The sequence below is a fragment of the Heteronotia binoei genome, chromosome 15 (assembly GCF_032191835.1).
Source record: "Heteronotia binoei isolate CCM8104 ecotype False Entrance Well chromosome 15, APGP_CSIRO_Hbin_v1, whole genome shotgun sequence".
Classification (NCBI taxonomy): Eukaryota; Metazoa; Chordata; class Lepidosauria; order Squamata; family Gekkonidae; genus Heteronotia; species Heteronotia binoei.
This window is the reverse complement of record NC_083237.1, coordinates 60,261,573-60,282,890: the sequence shown is the minus strand read 5'-3', so window position 1 is coordinate 60,282,890 and position 21,318 is coordinate 60,261,573. Positions and strand designations below refer to the sequence as shown.

Below are 21,318 nucleotides of genomic sequence, written 5' to 3'. Positions count from 1 at the left end.
GTCAGGAGCAGAGAGCTCAGACTGCAATACTGCAGCTTTACTACTCTGCGCCATGGGGCTCCTGCAACGAAAGCTTGGTGGTTGGTAATTATGGTTATCTTGGTTATGTTTTATGGTATGGTTGTATGTTTTCTGATTGTTTTATTGTTTGTATTTTATGTTTTTTTCGAATTAATTTTTTTTTTAAAAAGTGACATCTGACTTATGGTGACCCCCTTAGGGTTTTCAAGGCAAGAGATGTTCAGAGGTGGTTGGCCATTGCCTACCTCTGCGTCCCAGCCCTGGTATTCCTTCGTGGTGGTCTCCCATCCAAAACCTGGCCAAGTCCAACCCCGCTTAGCTTCTGAGATCTGATGAGATCCAGCTAGCCAGGTCAGGGGACTGTACATTTGGGAATGGTTTCTTTAGGGATTCCGAGATGCCCCCTCTTCATACGGTGCGTGGCTGTTGGGGCTTTTTTTGAGCAGGAACGCAGTTCCAGCTTATGTTCTGAATAAAACTTTGTTGGTCTTAAAGGTGCGACTCGGCTCTTGCTTTGTTCTACTGCTTCAGACCAACACGGCTGCCCCCCTGGATCTATCTGATACAGAGAACAAGTTTACACCCAGAACGTGCTTGCACACTTTTGGTCCCAAAGGTGCCCGTGGACTCACACTTGGTTCTGTTGCTGCGGACCAACACAGCCGCCCACCTGAATCTGTCCACTAGGGTTGCCAAGTCCAATTCAAGAAATATCTGGGGACTTTGGGGGTGGAGCCAGGAGACATTAGGGGTGGAGCCAGGAGGCATTAGGGGTGGAGCCAAGATCAAGGCTGTGACAAGCATCATTGAACTCCAAAGGGAGTTCTGGCCATCACATTGAAAGGGACGGCACACCTTTTCAATTCCTTCCTTCCATAGGAAATAAGGAAGGATAGGGGCACCTTCTTTTGAGGCTCATAGAATTGGACCCCCTGGTCCAATCTTTTTGAAACTTGGGAAGTATTTTGGGGAGAGGCGCTAGATGCTATACGGAAAATTTGGTGCCTCTACCCCAAAAAACAGCCTTCCCAGAGCCCCAGATACCCATGGATCAATTCTCCATTATTTTCTATGGGAATAAATCTCCATAGGGGATAATAGAGTTCCCAGCAGACATTTCCCCTCCCCTCCCCCCGCTTTCTGAGGACCCTGAAGCAGGGAGAGGGCCTCCAAACCGGGGGATCCCCTGCCCCCACCTGGGGATTGGCAACCCTACTGTCCACAAAATCTAAGGTGGTTTGTTTAAACAAACATGCACATTATATTGGCTGGGATACCTGTTCTACTCACAACGCCAGTGGGTTTTATTACCCATCTAAAACTCCTTTTATCGTTGCCATCTGCCACCAAGGTCTCTCAGATTTTTTTTTTTAAAGTGTAGCAATTCCAGCTCAAACTCTTAACCAGGCATTGAAATCTCACTGTCTAATTTTTCATTTGCTCTCTTGTTTGATTTTCACAGATGGTCAGAAATCTCCCTGATGAGTCGTGCTTTATAGCAGCTGTAACAAAAGGTAAGTGTAAACTCCCCTGGAAAATAAGTCGGGTTCTTGGCAATGGCAAACCACCCCGTTAAAAAGTCTGCCGTGAAAACGTTGTGAAAGCAACGTCACCCCAGAGTCGGAAACGACTGGTGCTTGCACAGGGGACCTTTCTTTTGTTTTGTTACTTTGAAGAGGCACAGATTAAAGGGGGCATATGCTTCAGGGTGCAGAGTGGTAAAGCTACAGCCCTGTGATGCAGAGTGGTAAAGTTGCAGAACTGCAGTCCTAAGCTCTGCTCACATCCTGAGTTTGATCCCGGCAGAAGCTGGGTTCAGGTAGCCAGCTCCAGGTTGACTCAGCCTTCCATCCTTCTGAGGTTGGTCAAATGAGTCCCCAGCTTGCTGGGGGGAAAGTGTAGATGACTGGGGAAGGCAATGGCAAACCACCCCATTAAAAAAGTCTGCTGTGAAATTGTCATGATGCAACGTCACCCCAGAGTCGGAAACAACTGGTGCTTGCACAGGGGACGACCTTTACCTTTATGCTTGGAGCGGGGGCTAAAGTCCGTCTCTGGGCAGCAAGATCCAAACTGTTCTTGCAAATGGGTTATTTCTTGTCAGGGTTTTTTTTTTTTTTTTTGTAGAAAAGCTCAGCAGGAACTTATTTTCATATTAGGCCACACCCCCTGATATCACCATTGCACTCAGGGCTTTTTTTGTAGAAAAAGCTCAGCAGGAATTCATTTGCATATTAAGCCGCACCCCTTGATAGCACCATTGTTTTACCCAGGGCTTTTTTGTAGAAAAAAGCCCACCAGGAACTTATTTGCATATTAGGCCACAACCCCCGATGGCACCATTGCTTCACATAGAAAAAGCCCAGCAGGAACTTATTTGCATATTAGGCTGCACCCCTGATGGCACCATTGCTTCACATAGAAAAAGCCCAGCAGGAACTCATTTGCACATTAGGCCACACCCCTTGATGGCACCATTGTTTTGCATAGGGCTTTTTTGTAGAAAGAGCCCGGCAGGAACTCATTTGCATATTAGGCTACACACCCTGACACCAAGCCAGCTGGAACTGTCATCTAGAGGTTGGTGTGGAATTGTTTTCTGTGGCCCCAGAAGGTAGGACCAGAACCAATGGGTTGAAATTAAATCAGAAGAGCTTCCTGCTCAACATTAGGAAGCACTTCCTGACCATGAGAGCGATTCCTCAGTGGAACAGGCTTCCTCAGGAGGTGGTGTGGCTCTTCTTCCTTGGAGGTTTTGAAACAGAGTCTAGGTGGCCATCTGACAGCAATGAAGATCCTGTGAATTTAGGGGAGGTATTGTGAGTTTCCTGCATTGTGCAGGGGGTTGGACTCGATGGCCCTGGAGGTCCCTTCCAACTCTAGGATCCTAAGTGACGGTTTTCCTCCCATGTCTCACTACAGTGCAGAATTCAGACGGCTACCACTTAGTTCTCAAATAGACTGGGATCTTCTGGAAGTCTTGCTGCTGACCTGCATGAGGAATGACAGCGCCGAGCAGAGACGCAGCAAGCCCAAAGCCAAGCTCACTGTGTCCTGAGACTTCCCTAAGGAAGAGACTCTTCAACATCAGGAATATTGTGCTCCTACTTTGTGCTCTTGCTTCAGAGCAACACGACTGCCGACGTGGAGGAATCAAAGCTCCTTCTGCCCCGCCCCAATCCCCCTAGCAGGGAAGAACATTGGGAAACAGCAGCCCTCCGTCTAGCTTGCCCTCTTGGCTCCGAAATCTGCACCTCTGGGGGAGGGAGCAACGAAAGCTTATTGCAAAAATGGTGTCCGGGGACAGATTGCTGCAGTTATGCAAAAAGAAATCATCACAGATCCAGGTTTCTGTTGTGCAGGGCAGGACATAGAGATTTCTGAGCCAGTTTGGTGCAGTGGTTAAGTGTGAGGACTCTTATCTGGGAGAACCGGTTTGATTCCCCCCTCCTCCACTTGCAGCTTCTGGAATGGCCTTGGGTCAGCCATCGCTCTGGCAGAGGTTGTCCTTGAAAGGGCAGCTGCTGTGAGAGCCCTCTCCAGCCCCACCCACCTCACAGGGTGTCTGTTGTGAGGGAAGGAGATAGAGGAGATGGTGAGCCGCTCTGAGTCTCTGATTCCGAGAGAAGGGCGGGGTAATAAATCTGCAGTCGTCGTCGTCTTCTTTGAAAAGATCATAATTTTTTTAAAAAAGTTGCATTTGTGTGTGTGTTTGTGCCCCTATGCCTAGAAGTCATGGCGACCTCTGGCCACTCCTATTGGGGCCTGGGGTACATTCAGAGAAGTGGCTCGATACAGCCTGCTCCCGCCCTCCCGACTGCTGGTATTCCAAGGAGGTCTCCCATCCAAGTACTTGCCAGAGACGACCCCGCTTAGCTTCCAAGATTTGACGAGATCAGGCTTGCCTGGCCATCCAGGTCAGGGCGCACAAGTTTTGGGTTGTTGTTTTTTTAAAGTATCAGATTCTTGGGCTTGGGCTGCATTCAGGAGTCTCCATAAACTGCCAATTGTTTAAACTGCTGTTTTTATAACATATATAAACCTATGAATCTTAGCTTGGGATGGGGGACTCCCCTTTTGCCCCCTCCTTGCCTTCCTTCCGCTGCCCTACAAGAAAAGTGGTTTGCTCAAAATGGTGGTCTCTGCGGCTAGCTGTCCACAAGGAACCCAGCTGCTCAACAAAACGCTGAATTCAGACAACCTCACAAACCACAATGGATACAAACGGCGATGCCCAAGCTGGCTACAAATCCTAACCTTGGATCTCAGCACTGCCATCCAACAAACCTTCAACAACATTTAGGCATGACAGCTAACTGGGGTTTGACCCCTCTGTCATGGTTTATCATAACGTCTGAATGAAGCCTCAAGCCAAGACGCTAGATCAGGGGTGGCTAAAAACTTGCTTAATGTAAGAGCCCATAAAATGAACAGACGTTTGAGAGCCGCAAGACATGAACATCAGATGTTTGAGAGCCACAAGACAGGAAGGAAGGAAGGAAGGAAGGAAGGAAGGAAGGAAGGAAGGAAGGAAGGAAGGAAGGAAGGGAAGGAAGGAGAGAGAAAGAGAGAGAGAGAGAGAGAAAGAAAGAGAGAAAGAGAGAGAAAGAAAGAAAGAAAGAAAGAAAGAAAGAAAGAAAGAAAGAAAGAAAGAAAGAAAGAAAGAAAGAAAGAAAGAAAGAAAGAAAGAAAGAAGGAAGGAAGATGGGGAGAGAGAGAGGCAGAAAGAAAGCGACTTTAACTTTAAGTGCATTCTTCAAGCTGCTGGCCGGCTTGGCTTGGCAAAGTGATTTAAAGAGACAAATGCTTTCTCCAAGTCAGCTGGTGGGGCAGTGGGGGCTTCGAGAGCCACACAATATGTGTGAAAAAGCCACATGTGCCTCTCGAGCCACAGTTTGGCCACCCCCGTGCTAGATCTTGTGGCAGCTGGACAAAACAGGAGAGGGCAATGTTTTTTTCTGCGGTATTCAAGACACCCATGGATACATCATTTGGTTATGTTTACATAGGTAATCCAAAGATGAAGAGCTTAACTCTTCCGATTCTCTTCTTCAAGTCTATCACCGAAGTGCCCTTTAAGAGGCAGTTGCTGAAATAATTAACCAGCTTCTGTCCCGAGCAGGTCTTTGAATGCCACTCACTATCAGTGGGCCAAGGAGTTCACTCGCTTAGATTGCCTTTTCTGTTCTCAGACTCCCCCCCCCCCGCCCCAACTGTAGGGCAGGCTGATGTTCTGTTGAAACACCTGGACTGTCCTTTAAGCCAGAAGACCCCAACTTTTCCCAGTATGATGAGCGAGTTCAAATTTACTTGGTACCAGGGCTTTTTCTGTAGCAGGAGCTCCTTTGCATATTAGGCCACACACCCATGATGTAGCCAGTCCTCCTGGAGCTTGCAGGGCTCTTCGTACAGGGCCTGCTGTAAGCTCCAGGAGGATTGGCTTCATCAGGGGTGTGTGGCCTAATAGGCAAAGGAGGTCCTGCTAGAATTCCTTACAGGGCTCTTCGTACAGGGCCTGCTGTAAGCTCCTAGAGGATTGGCTGCATCAGGGGGTGTGGCCTAATATGCAAAGGAGGTCCTGCTAGAATTCCTTACAGGGCTCTTCTCACAGGGCCTACTGTAAGCTCCAGGAGGATTGGCTACATCAGGGTGTGTGTCCTAGTAGGCAAAGGAGGTCCTGCTAGAATTCCTTACAGGGCTCTCAGTACAGGGCCTACTGAGAGCTCCAGGAGGATTGGCTACATCAGGGGTGTGTGGCCTAATATGCAAAGGAGCCCCTGCTAGAATTCCTTACAGGGCTCTTCGTACAGGGCCTGCTGTAAGCTCCAGGAGGATTGGCTACATCAGGGGGTGTGGCCTAATATGCAAAGGAGGTCCTGCTAGAATTCCTTACAGGGCTCTTCGTACAGGGCCTACTGTAAGCTCCAGGAGGATTGGCTACATCAGGGTGTGTGTCCTAGTAGGCAAAGGAGGTCCTGCTAGAATTCCTTACAGGGCTCTCAGTACAGGGCCTACTGAGAGCTCCAGGAGGATTGGCTACATCAGGGGGTGTGGCCTAATAGGCAAAGGAGGTCCTGCTAGAATTCCTTACAGGGCTCTTAGTACAGGGCCTGCTGTAAGCTCCGAGAGGATTGGCTGCATCAGGGGGTGTGGCCTAATAGGCAAAGGAGGTCCTGCTAAAATTCCTTACAGGGCTCTTCTCACAGGGCCTACTGTAAGCTCCAGGAGGATTGGCTACATCAGGGGGTGTGGCCTAATATGCAAAGGAGCTCCTGCTACAAAAAAAGCGCCCCACTTTGTACACTGACTCATCCAAGGCGGACGCAAGGATTTTTCGATGCCTCAGGCCGGCTGTGATCTTGGCACCCACCTAGTTCGGCATTCCGTTTTCCACAGCGGCCAACCAGATGTTTTTGAGCAACCAACAAACATCACACAAAAAGGGTGCAGCTGCCCCCTCTATCAACCCCTAGCGGGTGGCATTCCAAAATACACAGCCTCTGCGTGTGGAGGTTACATTGCAGCCTCTGACCGCTCTCTTCCTCCTCGTTACTCCCTCTCATCCTTTTGAACACGCATGCTATTGGATCAGCATCCCCTGTAGGTGGGGGCAGGGGATTCCCATAGAGTATAATGGATAACTGATCTGAAGCTATCTGGGGTTCTGGGGGTGGGGGCTATTTTTGAGGCAGAGGCACCAAATTTGCAGCATAGCATCCGCTGCCTCTCCCCAAAACACCCTCCAAGTTTCAAAAAGATTGGACCAGCGGGTCCAATTCTAGGAGCCCCCAAAGAAGGTACCCCTATGCTTCATTATTTCCAATGGAGGGAAGGCATTTAAATGTGATGGCCAGAACTTTCTTTGGACTTCAATTCTGCTTGTCCCAACCTTGCTCCTGGCTCCACCCCAATGTCTCCTGGCTCCACCCCCAAAGTCCCCAGATATTTCTAGAATTGGACTTGCAATCCTACGCCCTTGGTCCATCGAAGTCAGTCTTGTCTACTTAGACTGGCAGTCACAATCCCGGGTCTGAGTCTTTCCCATCACCTCCTGCCAGATCTTTTAACTGGAGATACCGGGGACTGAACCTGGGACCTTCCGCATGCAAATCAGAGGCTTTTCCACTGAGCCACAGTCCCTCTTTCCCACCGGTGACCATCAGGACGCATTTCACTCGATCAACATGCATATGCAGTGAAGGGAGGAAAAAAAAACACACCAACTACTGTATGACATGGAAGAACCTGCATTCCCAGGATCAGAGCTTAGTTTGCAAGATGCAAATAAAGCAACGGAAAGGGCAGGAAGGTCTGGCCTGTGACCCAATTGCAGAGGTTTGTGACCCCACTGGCTGGACCACACCGCTTCAGGCCATCAGCCCTTTCCCCCTGCCTCAGGGTCCCTGTCCATCAGCTGGGGGTTGCAGGCGGAAGTCTGGGGCTCATGCTGGAAGATGCAGTTGGTGGGTGCCGCTCGCACCTGGATGCATCCATCACTGCGTATTTATTGGGGGGGGGGAGGTGCAGCAGGAACTCCTTTGCAAATTAGGCTACATGCCCCTGATGTAGCCAATCCTCCAAGAGTTTACAGGGCTCTTAGTACAGGGTCCAGAGATAGAATTCTAGCAGAGGTTCCTTTGCATATTAGGCCACACACCCCTGATGTAGACAATCCTCCAAGAGCTTACAGGGCTCTTAGTACAGGGTCCAGAGACAGAATTCTAGCAGGGGTTCCTTTGCATATTAGGCCATACACCCCTGATGTAGCCAATCCCCCAAGAGCTTACCGGGCTCTTAGTACAGGGTCCAGAGAGAGAATTCTAGCAGAAGCTCCTTTGCATATTAGGCCACACACCCCTGATGGAGCCAATCCTCCAAGAGCTTACAGGGCTCTTAGTACAGGGTCCAGAGATAGAATTCTAGCAGGAACTCCTTTGCAAATTAGGCTACACGCCCCTGATGTAGCCAATCCTCCAAGAGCTTACAGAGCCCTTAGTACAGGACCTACTGTAAGCTCTGGGAGGATTAGCTACATCAGTGGGGTGTAGCGTAATATGCAAAGGAGTTCCTGCTACAAAAAAAAAGCCTTGGTATGGAAGAATGAGGGGGTGAGCAGAAGTCAAGCAACTGGGAGGAGAACCCCCAACAATATATTACTTAAAACCACAAATGTGCTGCATTTCTGGTAATTTCCAAAGCAGGCTGTAATTCTTGGTAACAGTTAAGAATTACGTAAATTCAGAAAACCACCATTTCCTAGCTTTGCTGAATGCATTTGGATTGCAGGATTTGGGAACGGCAGGTTTTGCCACAGTCTCCATCTAATATTGAGGGACGGCTACTTTCCAAGCAAGCCGGCATTGAGTTTCGTTTTACCTGCAAACACGAACAACCTCCCCCCAATTGCTCCTGAGCTCTTCTACCCCTTAAATCATTTCCCCATCTAATAGTATTAACTGCGATCTTTTTTTTTTTAAATTATTTGGCTATTGCTGTATTTGTCTAAGCCTTTTGTATTAAAATTGTTAAGAGTGAAAAACGGCTGTGTCTTACTGCCATCTGCCGGGTAGGGTTTTTGTTTTTTTTTAACGGCCTCAAGTTGTTCATCACTGTAGAGGGAGAAGAAATATAATTATAACCAGGAGCGTTCTATTTTTATGCCAGATACACAGCGTGCATTTGTGCAAACCCAGATGAAGCGCTTATTCTTAGGCTTAGAATGAGAGGTTGGCTGTCAACACAATCATCTCCTGGAAACACCTGGGTCGCAACCAATCTTCCCTCTAAGCTGTTAGCAGAGATTCTACTTTGTGAGCTGCTAGCATTAAAGTTGTGAGCGACTGACTTTAAAGTTGTGAGCTACTGCATTAATTAGTTTGCTCTGGGGCCATTTTTCGTGAGCCAAGACAAAAATGCGTAAGCCATAGGCTAAAAAACTGAGCTAGCTCACACTAACTCAGCTTAGGAGAAGAAGGAGGCTGCAGATTTATACCCCACCCTTTTCTCTGAATCAGTGGCTTACAATCTCCTATATCTTCTCCCCCCACAACAGACACCCTTGTGAGGTGGGTGGGGCTGAGAGGGCTCACACAGCAGCTGCCCTTTCAAAGACAACCTCTGCGAGAGCTACAGCTGACTCAAGGCCATTCCAGCAGCCGCAAGGGGAGGAGTGCGGAATCAAACCCGGTTCTCCCAGATAAGAGAGCTCTGGCTGATCCAAGGCCATTCCAGCAGCTGCAGGTGGAGGAGTGGGGAATCAAACCCGGTTCTCCCAGATAAGAGAGCTCTGGCTGACCCAAGGCCATTCCGGCAGCTGCAAGTGGAGGAGTGGGGAATCCAACCTGGTTCTCTCAGATAAGAGAGCTATGACTGACCCAAGGCCATTCCGGCAGCTGCAAGTGGAGGAGTGGGGAATCAAACCCGGTTCTCCCAGATAAGAGTTCATGCACTTAACCTCTACACCAAACTGGCTTAGAGGGAACACTGGTCACAACCCAAATTTCTGAGTCTGCATGGCACACCCACAGCCAGCAGATAAGTCTCCAATTCTACCCTACAGTGGAAACCATGAAGACGATTCTGTTGCATGCACAAGATTGATCTGTCTGGGCCACATCTTCAGCCTTTTAACTCACATGGGATTGTAGAAGTTGTTATATAGCTGCTGCATCATTTATCTCGCATACCATAAGCGTACAACTCAAAATATAAAGTGTGCGTGGAGCAAACATCGGTAATAGTTAGGTACATTGGTCGGAGAAGGGGAACTGGCTATAGCTACCAGCCAGGTATCTACTCTGCAACAAACTCAGGTGTTTTGTGTAATGTGTGAAACAGGCTCCAGGAGCACTTTGGCAAGAAGCCATACGTGAATGCGTAAATATACAAAACTGGTTTCTCTTTAGGGTTGCCAAGTCCAATTCAAAAAATATCTGGGGACTTTGGGGGTGGAGCCAGGAATAAGGGTGGGACAAGCGGAATTGAACTCCTAAGGAAGTTCTGGCCATCACATTTAAAGGGACCGCACACTTTTAAAATGCCTTCCTTCCATAGGAAATAATGAAGGATCCTCTTGTGGATCAAAAACTGGCTAATTAATAGGAAGCAAAGAGTGAGTATAAATGGGCAGTCTTCGCAGTGGAGGACGGTAAGCAGTGGGGTGCCGCAGGGCTCAGAACTGGGTCCCATGCTCTTTAACTTGTTCATAAATGATTCGGAGTTGGGAGTGAGCAGTGAAGTGGCCAAGTTTGCTGATGACACTAAATTGTTCAGGGTGGTGAGAACCAGAGAGGATTGTGAGGCACTCCAAAGGGATCTGTTGAGGCTGGGTGAGTGGGCGTCAACGTGGCAGATGAGGTTCAATGTGACCAAGTGCAAAGTAATGCACATTGGGGCCAAGAATCCAAGCTACAAATACAAGTTGATGGGGTGTGAACTGGCAGAGACTGACCAAGAGAGAGATCTTGGGGTCGTGGTAGATAATTCACTGAAAATGTCAAGACAGTGTGCGATTGCAATCAAAAAGGCCAACGCCATGCTGGGAATTATTAGGAAGAGAACTGAAAACAAATCAGCCTGTACCATAATGCCCCTGTATAAACTGATGGTGCGGTCTCATTTGGAATACTGTGTACAATTCTGGTCACCGCATCTCAAAAAGGATATTATAGCACTGGAAAAAGTGCAGAAAAGGGCAACTAAAATGATTAAAGGGTTGGAAAACTTTCCCTATGAAGAAAGGTTGAAACACTTGGGGCCTTTTAGCTTGAAGAAATGTCGACTGCGGGGTGACATGATAGAGGTTTACAAGATTATGCATGGGATGGAGAAGGTAGAGAAAGAAGTCCTTTTCTCCCTTTCTCACAATACAAGAACTCGTGGGCATTCGATGAAATTGAAATATATATATATTTTGGCCACTGTGTGACACAGAGTGTTGGACTGGATGGGCCATTGGCCTGATCCAACATGGTTTCTCTTATGTTCTTATGTTCCTTTTGGGTGCTTATAGCATTGGATCCCCTGGTCCAATCTTTTTGAAACTTGGGGGATATTTTGGGGAGAGGCACTGGATGCTGTACAGAAAATTTGGTGCCTCTACTTCAAAAAACAGGGGTCCCCCAGAGCCCCAGATACCCACAGATCAATTCTCTGTATTTCTTATGGGAATAAATCTCCCTAGGGAATAATAGAGTTCCCAGCAGACATTTCCCTCCCCTCCCCCTGCTTTCTGATAACCATGAAGCGGAGGGAGAGCCTCCAAACCAGGGGATCCCCTGCTCCCACCTGGGGATTGGCAACCCTACTTCTCTTGAAGCAGCCCAGCTTCTTGTTTTAGAGAAAATGGATTATAATCACAATCTAGGGTTCCCAGCCTCGGGATGGGGTTTCCCCCAATTTTGGGGCTTCCAACCCACCCCATGAAACTGGCTGGCATAGGTGCCCTACCCCCGGAGAGCATCAGCATGCCACGATGTGCCCAGTGCGCTGAGGTCAACCATCAAGCATTTTTTGGGGGGAAACCTGATAATCATAGAGTTCCCCCCAAAAAAGTGCTAGAGTGTCCACCCTGACATTCCCAGTGCGATAATATCACTTCTGGGTGATGCCATTGTGCCACACACGCAAAAGGTAAGACCTGGCAACCTTGCCACAATCCCCTGTTTCAGTTAACACTAGGGCTTTTTCTGTAGCAGGAGCTCCTTTGCATATCAGGCAACACACACTCCTGATGTAGCTAGGGCTGCCAAGTCCAATTCAAGAAATATCTGGGGACTTTGGGGGTGGAACCAGGAGATATTGGGGTGGAGCCAAGATCAAGGATGTGACAAGCATAATTGAACTCCAAAGGGAGTTCTGGCCCTCACATTTAAAGGGATGGCACACCTTTTCAATTCCTTCCTTCCATAGGAAATAATGAAGGATAGGGGCACCTTCTTTTGGGGCTCATAGAATTGGACTCCCTGGTCCAATCTTTCTGAAACTTGGGGGGTATTTTGGGGAGAGGCACTAGATGCTATGCTGAAAATTGGGTGTCTCTACCCCAAAAACAGCCCCCCCAGAGCCCCAGATACCCGCAGATCAATTCTTCATGATTTTCTATGGGAATAAATCTAATAGAGTTCCTAGCAGACATTTCCCTCCCCTCCCCCCTCTTCTGACGACCCTGAAGCGGGGGGAGGGTCTCCAAACGGGGGGATCCCCTGTCCCCACCTGGGGATTGGCAACCCTAGATGTGGCACCCTCCAAGAATTTACAGGGCTCTTCTTACAGTCTACATCAGGAGGGTATAGGATACAAAGCTCCTGCTACTAAAAAGAAAGAAAGAAAAGAAAAAGCCCTGGTTACCACAAAAGGCAACATGCAACTGTTGGTAATGGATCGTAGACATTAAAAAATAAACGCCATGCAGTAACTTTAAGACCAACCCAAAAAACCCGAACATGTGGGCATACAAATGTTAAATCAGGGCCCTCCAACCTTATTGAGCCTGTGGGCACATCTGGAATTCTGAGACAGTGTGGGGGACACAGCACAAAATGGCTGCCACGGGAGGCTGAGCTGGCCACAAAATGGCCGCCACCATCAAATCAATATTTTTCATGCACAGCCAATCAAATCTCCAGCTGCTTACTTAAGAGTCACACAGTGAAGATCCTTGTGCTGTGGTAGCAGTTGTGGCTGCCAAATCAAAGTTTTTAAAAAACAAGCACAGCCAATCAACTATCCAACGGCCAGTCAGAAAGCTTGCTCGGCAAAAGCCCCACCCACTTTCTAAAACCAACTTGGAATGCAAGGTGTCCAGGCATTGTGGCACCCAGAAGAACCATGCCAAGGGTCCCGGTGTTAAATAAATAAAATACAGCACAACAGAGCCTGTCAACTTTTTGAGTTCTGTATTTTTTAGTATTCCTCTACTAAAATCGCTGCCTTCCTGTGCTTTCCAGCTAACTACCCCTAATTACTTTAGAATTTTCTTATTAACTCAATTGAATGCACAGCCTCAATCTTGTTATGAAGGGAAGATTAAGAAAAGGTTCCTTACCCAGATGGCCTTTGAGATTGTTCTCAGGAGAAAATTGCTACTGTAATACATATTTTGTTGGTGTCCTCTTTAGATTAGCCTTGGAAATAGGTTTTTAACACAGTACCTAGATAATTTTTCATCTCTATCTCATCACAAGGTAGTCTTCTTTTATCTGACAGACTTCCAAACCTTACCCTGGCCGCTGTGAGATTTTTCCATTGGTTTAGTGTTGTGTCCAGATGATGCTACTTAACAGATGGGTTTTTTGACCGCTCCAGATTTTTTTTTTTTAAGTCAAGAAGCTTTAATCAGATTAAAGGTAAGAACTCATCAAGCCGAATGTTTTAAGGGAGAGGCTGAAAGAGATCTATCAGGACATGATCTTAAGGCCTCTCTTTGTCTGGATCTCACGGAGAATGCTTAAGGACATAAGAGAAGCCATGTTGGATCAGGCCAATGGCCCATCCGGCCCAACACTCTGTGTCACAGAAGAACATAAGAGAAGCCATGTTGGATCAGGCCAATGGCCCCTCCAGTCCAACACTCTGTGTCACAGAAGAACATAAGAGAAGCCATGTTGGATCAGGCCAGTGGCCCATCCAGTCCAACACTGTGTCACAGAAGAACATAAGAGAAGCCATGTCAGATCAGGCCAATGCCCCATCCAGTCCAACACTCTGTGTCACTTAAGAACATAAGAGAAGCCATGTTGGATCAGGCCAATGGCCCATCCAGTCCAACACTCTGTGCCACAGAAGAACATAAGAGAAGCCATGTTGGATCAGGCCAGTGGCCCATCCAGTCCAACACTCTGTATCACAGAAGAACATAAGAGAAGCCATGTTGGATCAGGCCAGTGGCCCATCCAGTCCAACACTCTGTGTCACAGAAGAACATAAGAGAAGCCATGTTGGATCAGGCCAATGGCCCATCCGGCCTAACACTCTGTGTGACACAGTGGCCAACCCCCTCCTCCCAAACCAGGTGCCATCAGGAGGTCCACCAGTGGGGCCAGAACACTAGAAGCCCTCCCACTGTTGCCCCCCGCCAGCACCCAGAATACAGAGCATCACTGCCCCAGAGAGTCCCATGTATACCCTGTGGCTAATAGCCACTGATGGACCTCTGCTCTAGAGGTTTATCCAGTCCCCTCTTGAAGCTATGCTTGTTGGCCCCAATAGGCATGGGATGTGCTTAGTATCAGACTGTACTCCTGGCTCGGAAGAATCGAAAAATGAAAAGCCAGCTTTTTAAAAACATCACCAGGAGTTGATCAAATGCTCGAAGCAAACAGGACACAAAAGACCATGTTTCATCTCATGCTAAGGTTGCCAAGTCCAATTCAAGAAATATCTGGGGACTTTGGGGGTGGAGCCAGGAGACATTAGGGGTGGAGCCAAGATCAAGGATGTGACAAGCATAACTCCAAAGGGCCCTCACATTGAAAAGGTCCCGGCAAACCTTTTCAATTCCTTCCTTCCCAAGGAAATAATGAAGGATAGGGGCACCTTCTTTTGGGGCTTATAGAATTGGACCCCCGGTTCCAATCTTTTTGAAACTTGGGGGGTATTTTGGGGAGAGGCACTAGATGCTATACTGTAAATTTGGTGCCTCTACCCCAAAAAACAGCCCCTCCAGAGCCCCAGATACCCGCCAATTAATTCTCCATGATTTTCTATGGGAATAAATCTCCATAGGGAATAATAGAGTTCCCAGAAGACATTTCCCTCCCCTCTCCCCCTCCCTTGCTTCCTGAGGACCCTGAAGCGGGGGGAGGGCCTCCAAACCAGGGGATCCCCTGCCCCCACCTGTGGATTGGCAACCCTATCTCATGCCAGAGACACACTTTCATCAATTATTAGTTTTTATGCTTTCAACGGGATGACCTCCATTTCCTGCTTCTTCCTGGCACATCAGTGGGCACTACCTCATAGCTGCCATGTCAGTTTGCGCACTGAAGTCGCCAAAAGTCACCATCTCAGAATTCCAGCACAGCCCTTAAGATCATGGCCCAAGAGATGTTTTTCTCTCCCTGCTCTCTTTCAGAAAATATCCAACCTGGCGAAGGGTTCTTCGTGGCAGATGCGGTTCAATGTGGCCAAGTGCAAAGTAATGCACATTGGGGCCAAGAATCCCAGCTACAAATACAAGTTGATGGGGTGTGAACTGGCAGAGACTGACCAAGAGAGAGATCTTGGGGTCGTGGTAGATAATTCACTGAAAATGTCAAGGCAGTGTGCGTTTGCAATAAAAAAGGCCAACGCCATGCTGGGAATTATTAGGAAGGGAACTGAAAACAAATCAGCCTGTATCATAATGCCCCTGTATAAATCGATGGTGCGGTCTCATTTGGAGTACTGTGTGCAGTTCTGGTCGCCGCACCTCAAAAAGGATATTATAGCATTGGAGAAAGTTCAGAAAAGGGCAACTAGAATGATTAAAGGGCTGGAACACCTTCCCTATGAAGAAAGGTTGAAACGCTTAGGGCTCTTTAGCTTGGAGAAACGTCGACTGAGGGGTGACATGATAGAGGTTTACAAGATAATGCATGGGATGGAGAAAGTAGAGAAAGAAGTACTTTTCTCCCTTTCTCACAATACGAGAACTCGTGGGCATTCGATGAAATTGCTGAGCAGACAGGTTAAAACGGATAAAAGGAAGTACTTCTTCACCCAAAGGGTGATTAACATGTGGAATTCACTGCCACAGGAGGTGGTGGCGGCCACAAGCATGGCCACCTTCAAGAGGGGGTTAGATAAAAATATGGAGCAGAGGTCCATCAGTGGGTATTAGCCACAGTGTGTATGTGTGTGTGTGTATATATATATATTTGGCCGCTGTGTGACACAGAATGTTGGACTGGATGGGCCATTGGCCTGATCTAACATGGCTTCTCTTATGTTCTTATGTTCTTGAGAACTGAAAAGCATGGACAATTTTTGTGTTTGGATTTTGTTATGTACCAATGGACTCCATTTTTTAATTCTGTGTTTTGCGTGTGTGCATGGAAGTCGTGGCTGATTTCCAACAACCCCTACTGCGGTTTGGATGTCCAGAGAGGTGGCTCTAGTGCCCACCTCTGCATCCCGGCCCTGGTATTCCTTGGAGGTCTCCCATCAAAATACTTGACAGGGTCAACTCTGCTTAGCTTCTGAGATCTAATGAGACCCGGCTAGTCTATGAAAGCTCCTGCTGAAGAAATTCTTGGCAATTTTTTATGATGCCACTAAGATCCCAGTTTGGTGTAGTGGTTAAGCATGCGGATTCTTATCTGGGAGAACCGAGTTTGATTCCCCACTCCTCCACTTGCAGCTGCTGGAATGGCCTTGGGTCAGCCATAGCTTTCACAGAGTTGTCCTTGAAAGGGCAGATTCTGTCAGAGCTCTCTCAGCCCCACCTACCTCACAGGGTGTCTGTTGTGGGGGGGGGAGTAGTGAAGGAGATCGTGACTGCTCTGAGATTCAGAGTATAGAGCAGGATATAAATCCAATACCTTCTTCACCCCAACAACATTTTTGCTGCATGCTAACGACTGCACCTAGAATACCTATTGTGTGATGAAAAGTTCCTGGGTTTTCTATGTTAACACATCTCCATAATTTTTGCGGCAACAGATTACAAATTTTGTTCCTTGAACTCACAGCCACAGAAGGGACTGCTTAAGAGCTATCTACCCATGGTTGATATATATATTTTTGTTAAAGAACTCAACCCCATCTGAAGTGCCATGTGAATTCCCACTTCCACATACAGTTACCACATTATCCTGCACAGCCACAAAATGCGAAGGAGCTGGGATTATTTTCGTTTTTTGGCAACAGTTTCCCCACAATATAAATGTAGCCAAGATTACAACAATATTGCCACGTGGACAGGATGGGAAAAAATAGTAAAGACTGAGCTACATATATATTTATATATAATTTTCCTTTAGTTAATTGGCATCATTATATCCACACACAAGGAAAGGAAAAGCACAGAGTATAGGGCCGTTAAAATAATATTTTGGACTTCTCTGGGTAATATGTTGCTGAGAGGCTGAACAGCGATGTTCTTGCTTGTGTCTGATACATTTGTCTGCAGAGAAATGAGTCCTGTAATTAATTGTCTCCAACCACACGCTGGCTGAAAGTGCCCAACACCGTGTGACTTGTGAGAGGAACTGTTAAAGCATAGATCCAGACGGGCAGCTGTGTTGGTCCGAAGCAGTAGAACAAAGAAGGAGTCAAACTGCACCTTTAAGATCAACAAAGTTTTATTCAGAATGTAAGCTTTCGTGTGCACACAAAAGCTTACATTCTGAATAAAACTTTGTTGGTCTTAAAGGTGCAATTTTTGACTCCTCCTTTGTGTTAAAGCATATCCAAAGTAGTATTTTTAATTCAGTGTAAGCAGCAGTGTTTCCTCTAAGCTGAGTTAGCGTGAGCTAGCTTCACAGATTTTAAGCCTCCGGCTCACACATTTTTGTCTTCGCTCAGGAAAAGCGGCCCCAGAGCAAACTAATTGATGCAGGAGCTCGCAACTTTAATGCCAGTAGCTCATGAAGTAGAATTTTTTGCTCACAAGACTCTGCAGCTTAGAGGGAGTATTGGTAAGAAGCCAATAAAAGTCAAGAATAAGGGCAAACTCTCTTTTAAAACCCCATCCATACTGCCCATGGAGCACACCAAAAACAAAGCGTTTTTCTTTTGCTTAAACAAAAGGTGCTTTAAGAACAAAGCGGTCGTGGCTTTCCTGACGGAACCATCCAAATAAGTATGGGGGATTCTCAGTTCCACCGGAATGGTTTAGATTGCGTGAGAGCCCTCAATATCTTTCAAGATCCCATGATGAAAGCTCAGACAGCCCAACCGTATGGCACACCAGAATCCTTCGACACACCCGCAGCATCATTTCTGAATCCTGGCCCCAAACTACAGGCAAGCAAACAAACCACAAATTAAGGGCGTTTTCGCACTGACCTTACGCCGGAGCGACGTCCCTCTTCACCGCTCAGCGTCTGCGCGGATTTCGCACTAATTGCTCCGCAGAACCCGGAAGAGCTGCAAAGTCCCGCAGCGTTTGCGTCGCAAATGTAAACCGCCAAAAACCAGTTTACATTTGCGACTCAAAAGCCGCGGGACTTTGCGGCTCTTCCGGGTTCTGCGGAGCAATTAGTGCGGAAATCCGCGCAGACGCTGCGCGGTGAAGAGGGACGTCGCTCCGGCGTAAGGTCAGTGCGAAAACGCCCCAAGACTTTCAACTTTTCCACAAACCTTCCCTCTGAAAAAAAAGGACACTCTAGTTATGGAACGGTCATGCAACCTTCCCCCTTTACCATCACCAACCCCGCCCACAATAATCATGGGGGCAGCCATGTCTGCTATATTCACTTTTTTTTTTTTAAAGAGCTTATAAAAGTTTAAAAGTATAGGTAAGGTTGACCCACAGATCCTCTTTGGGAATAGTTTCAATATTCGACTAGCGGTTGTGCTGTATCTTTAAAAAGTAAAGGTAGTCCCTGTGCAAGCACCAGTCATTTTCGACTCTGGGGTGACGTTGCTTTCACATTTCATGGCAGACTTTTATGGGGTGGTTTGCCATTGCCCCGTGGTGCAGAATGATAAAGCAGCAGTACTGTGGTCTGAACCTGAGTTCGATTCCAGCAGAAGCTGGATTCAGGTAGCTGGCCCGAGGTTGACTCAGCCTTCCAAGGTCGGTAAATGAGTCCCCAGCTTGCTGGGTGAAAGTGTAAAAGACTGGGGAAGGCAATGGCAAACCACCCCCGTAAAAAGTCTGCCGTGAAAACATTGTGAAAGCAATGTCACCCCAGAGTCGAAACGACTGTGCTTGCACAGGGGACCTTTCCTTTCCCTTGCCATTGCCTTCCCCAGTCATCTACACTTTATCCCCAGCAAACTGGGGACTCATTTGACCGACCTTGGAAGGATGGAAGGCTGAGTCAATCTTGAGCCAGCTATCTGAACGCAGCTTCCACTGGGATCGAACTCAGGTCATGAGCAGAGCTTAGGACTGCAGCACTGCAGCTTTACCACTCTTGTTATACCTTAAGAATACATCTAATTCTGTTGGCTCTGCCACTCTCCACAAACCCTGAAGTTCTTCTGGCAGTTCCACCGGCAGATGCGTCGTCTTTACCCGTCACACGATATGGTTGCAGATGGACAGACACAACAAGAGTTCACCCGATGCAGAACCTACTATTCGTTCAAGTGCAAGATGAGATGATGCTACAATTTTGGTGGCTTTTCTTTTTCTCGTGACTTCTAATAAATAAGGAAGAGGCAATACGGCTAACTAGTAAAAATGTTCTGCTGGCTACAATATAGCACAATCCTAAACTGAGTTACACTTTTCTAAGTCCGCATAAAGTCTAATGGCTTAGATACAGGGGTGTCAAATATGCAACCCGGGGTCCGAATCACGCCCCCGGAGGGCTCCTATCTGAGCAACTGGCTCTTGTCTTCCTTCTCCCTCTCTCTTGCTTCCTTCTGCATCTCAGCTTGCTTTGCAAGGCTTGCTCAATCGCACAGGAGACTCCCCCTGAGCAACTGGCTCTTGTCTTCCTTCTCCCTCTCTCTTGCTTCCTTCTGCATCTCAGCTTGCTTTGCAAGGCTTGCTCAATCGCACAGGAGACTCCCCCTGAGCAACTGGCTCTTATCTTCCTTCTCCCTCTCTCTTGCTTCCTTCTGCATCTCAGCTTGCTTTGCGAGGCTTGCTCAATCGCACAGGAGACTCCCCCTGAGCAACTGGCTCTTGTCTTCCTTCTCCCTCTCTTGCTTCCTTCTGCATCTCAGCTTGCTTTGCGAGGCTTGCTCAATCGCACAGGAGACTCCCCCTGAGCAACTGGCTCTTGTCTTCCTTCTCCTTCTCTCTTGCTTCCTTCTGCATCTCACCTTGCTTTGCAAGGCTTGCTCAATCGCACAGGAGATACAGAGCAAAACCTCTATTTTCTCCATTAGCTGAGGCTCCTCCCCCTCCTGGTCTCCTGGGGAAGGAGGGAAAGAGTCAGAGCTTCCTTTACCTAGTTCCTTGGATCCCATTGGAGAAATACAAAGAAAGTACCCTTAAGGCCAACAAGTGCTAATGTTTAAAGCATGTTTTTATTTTAAGGTTGGATTTTAAAAAAACAAAACTTTGTGTTTGTCTGTGTCCTGCACACACATGGCCTGGCCAAGCATGGCCCAGCCCGACAAGGTCTCATTTATGTTAGATCTGGCCCTCATAACAAATGAGTTTGACACCCTTGGTTTAGAAGGGCGTAACTCTATCTAGGACTGCACTGTCGAAATAACCAGGTTGAGCTGCTGGAAAAACACAAGTTTCCTCTGTGTTTAGATAACGGAACTGGCACCTCTTGCAAGAAAGATATCGATCGCAGGATATTAAATTTTAAATTCCGCCAGCTTGCTCGGCCCGCCTATTGATCTCAGCGGCTGCATCTAGTACATCCCTCGTCTATTTCAAATGCCAACTCCCATCACCAGTCAGGGAAGTTTCAGGCCCCAAATTCCTTTCCTTAAAGAAAGCAGCGAAACGGATTATGCTCCTGAAAGTTCTTTCGCATCATTGGTGATGGGAGGGGTGTATGTTTAATACACATTACTATCTCCAAGACAGACACAAAGGATTAGTATTACAAAAGTATTACAAGAACACGAGGCTATGTCTTGCTGGATTGGGGCCAGAGACTCTAGAAGTCCCCCTGTTGCCTCTGGGAAGTCCCCCGAATTCAGCATCTGCTCACCATAAGAACCATGTTGGACCAGGCCAATATCCCATCTAGTCCTACCCCTCTGTGTCTCACAGTAGCCAAAACCCAAGTGCCATCGGGGGGTCCACTAGTAGGGCCAAAACTCCGGAAGCCCTCCCACTGTTGCCCCCCAAACACAAAGAACACAGCGTATCACTGCCCCCGACATAATGTTCCGTCTACCATGTGACTAATAGCCACTGAGGGACCTCTGCTCAGATGTTTACCAAGCCCCTCAGGAAGCCGTCTGTGCTTGTAGCCACACCACTTCTTGCAGCAGTAAATTCTACATGCTAATGACTCTTTGGGTGAACAAGTTCTTCTTTTGATCTGTTCTAAACCTACCGCTCATTAATTTCATGGCGTGTCCACAAGTTCTTGTATTGAGAGAAAGGAAGAAAAATACTTCTTTCTCAGCCTTCTCTGTCCCATGTATAATTTTGTATTCTGGCTTCAGAACATGGATTCATAGCTATCATGACTTGCAAGGGAGGGGGGGGGGGTTTGCACATGTGTC

General features: G+C 47.5%; 1 protein-coding gene across 1 annotated transcript in view; it reads left to right on the top strand.

Annotated features, from left to right (window-relative positions):
* LOC132583985 (transcription factor CP2-like protein 1) overlaps window positions 1-2,997 on the top strand; it is a 48,280-nt gene extending 45,283 nt beyond the window's left edge. The window contains exons 14-15 of the mRNA XM_060255747.1: window positions 1,484-1,535; window positions 2,944-2,997. Of these exons, the coding sequence (XP_060111730.1) occupies window positions 1,484-1,535; window positions 2,944-2,981 (90 nt within the window). The 3' untranslated portion in view covers window positions 2,982-2,997. The remainder of the gene's footprint in view (window positions 1-1,483; window positions 1,536-2,943) is intronic.
* Window positions 2,998-21,318: the final 18,321 nt, after the last annotated feature.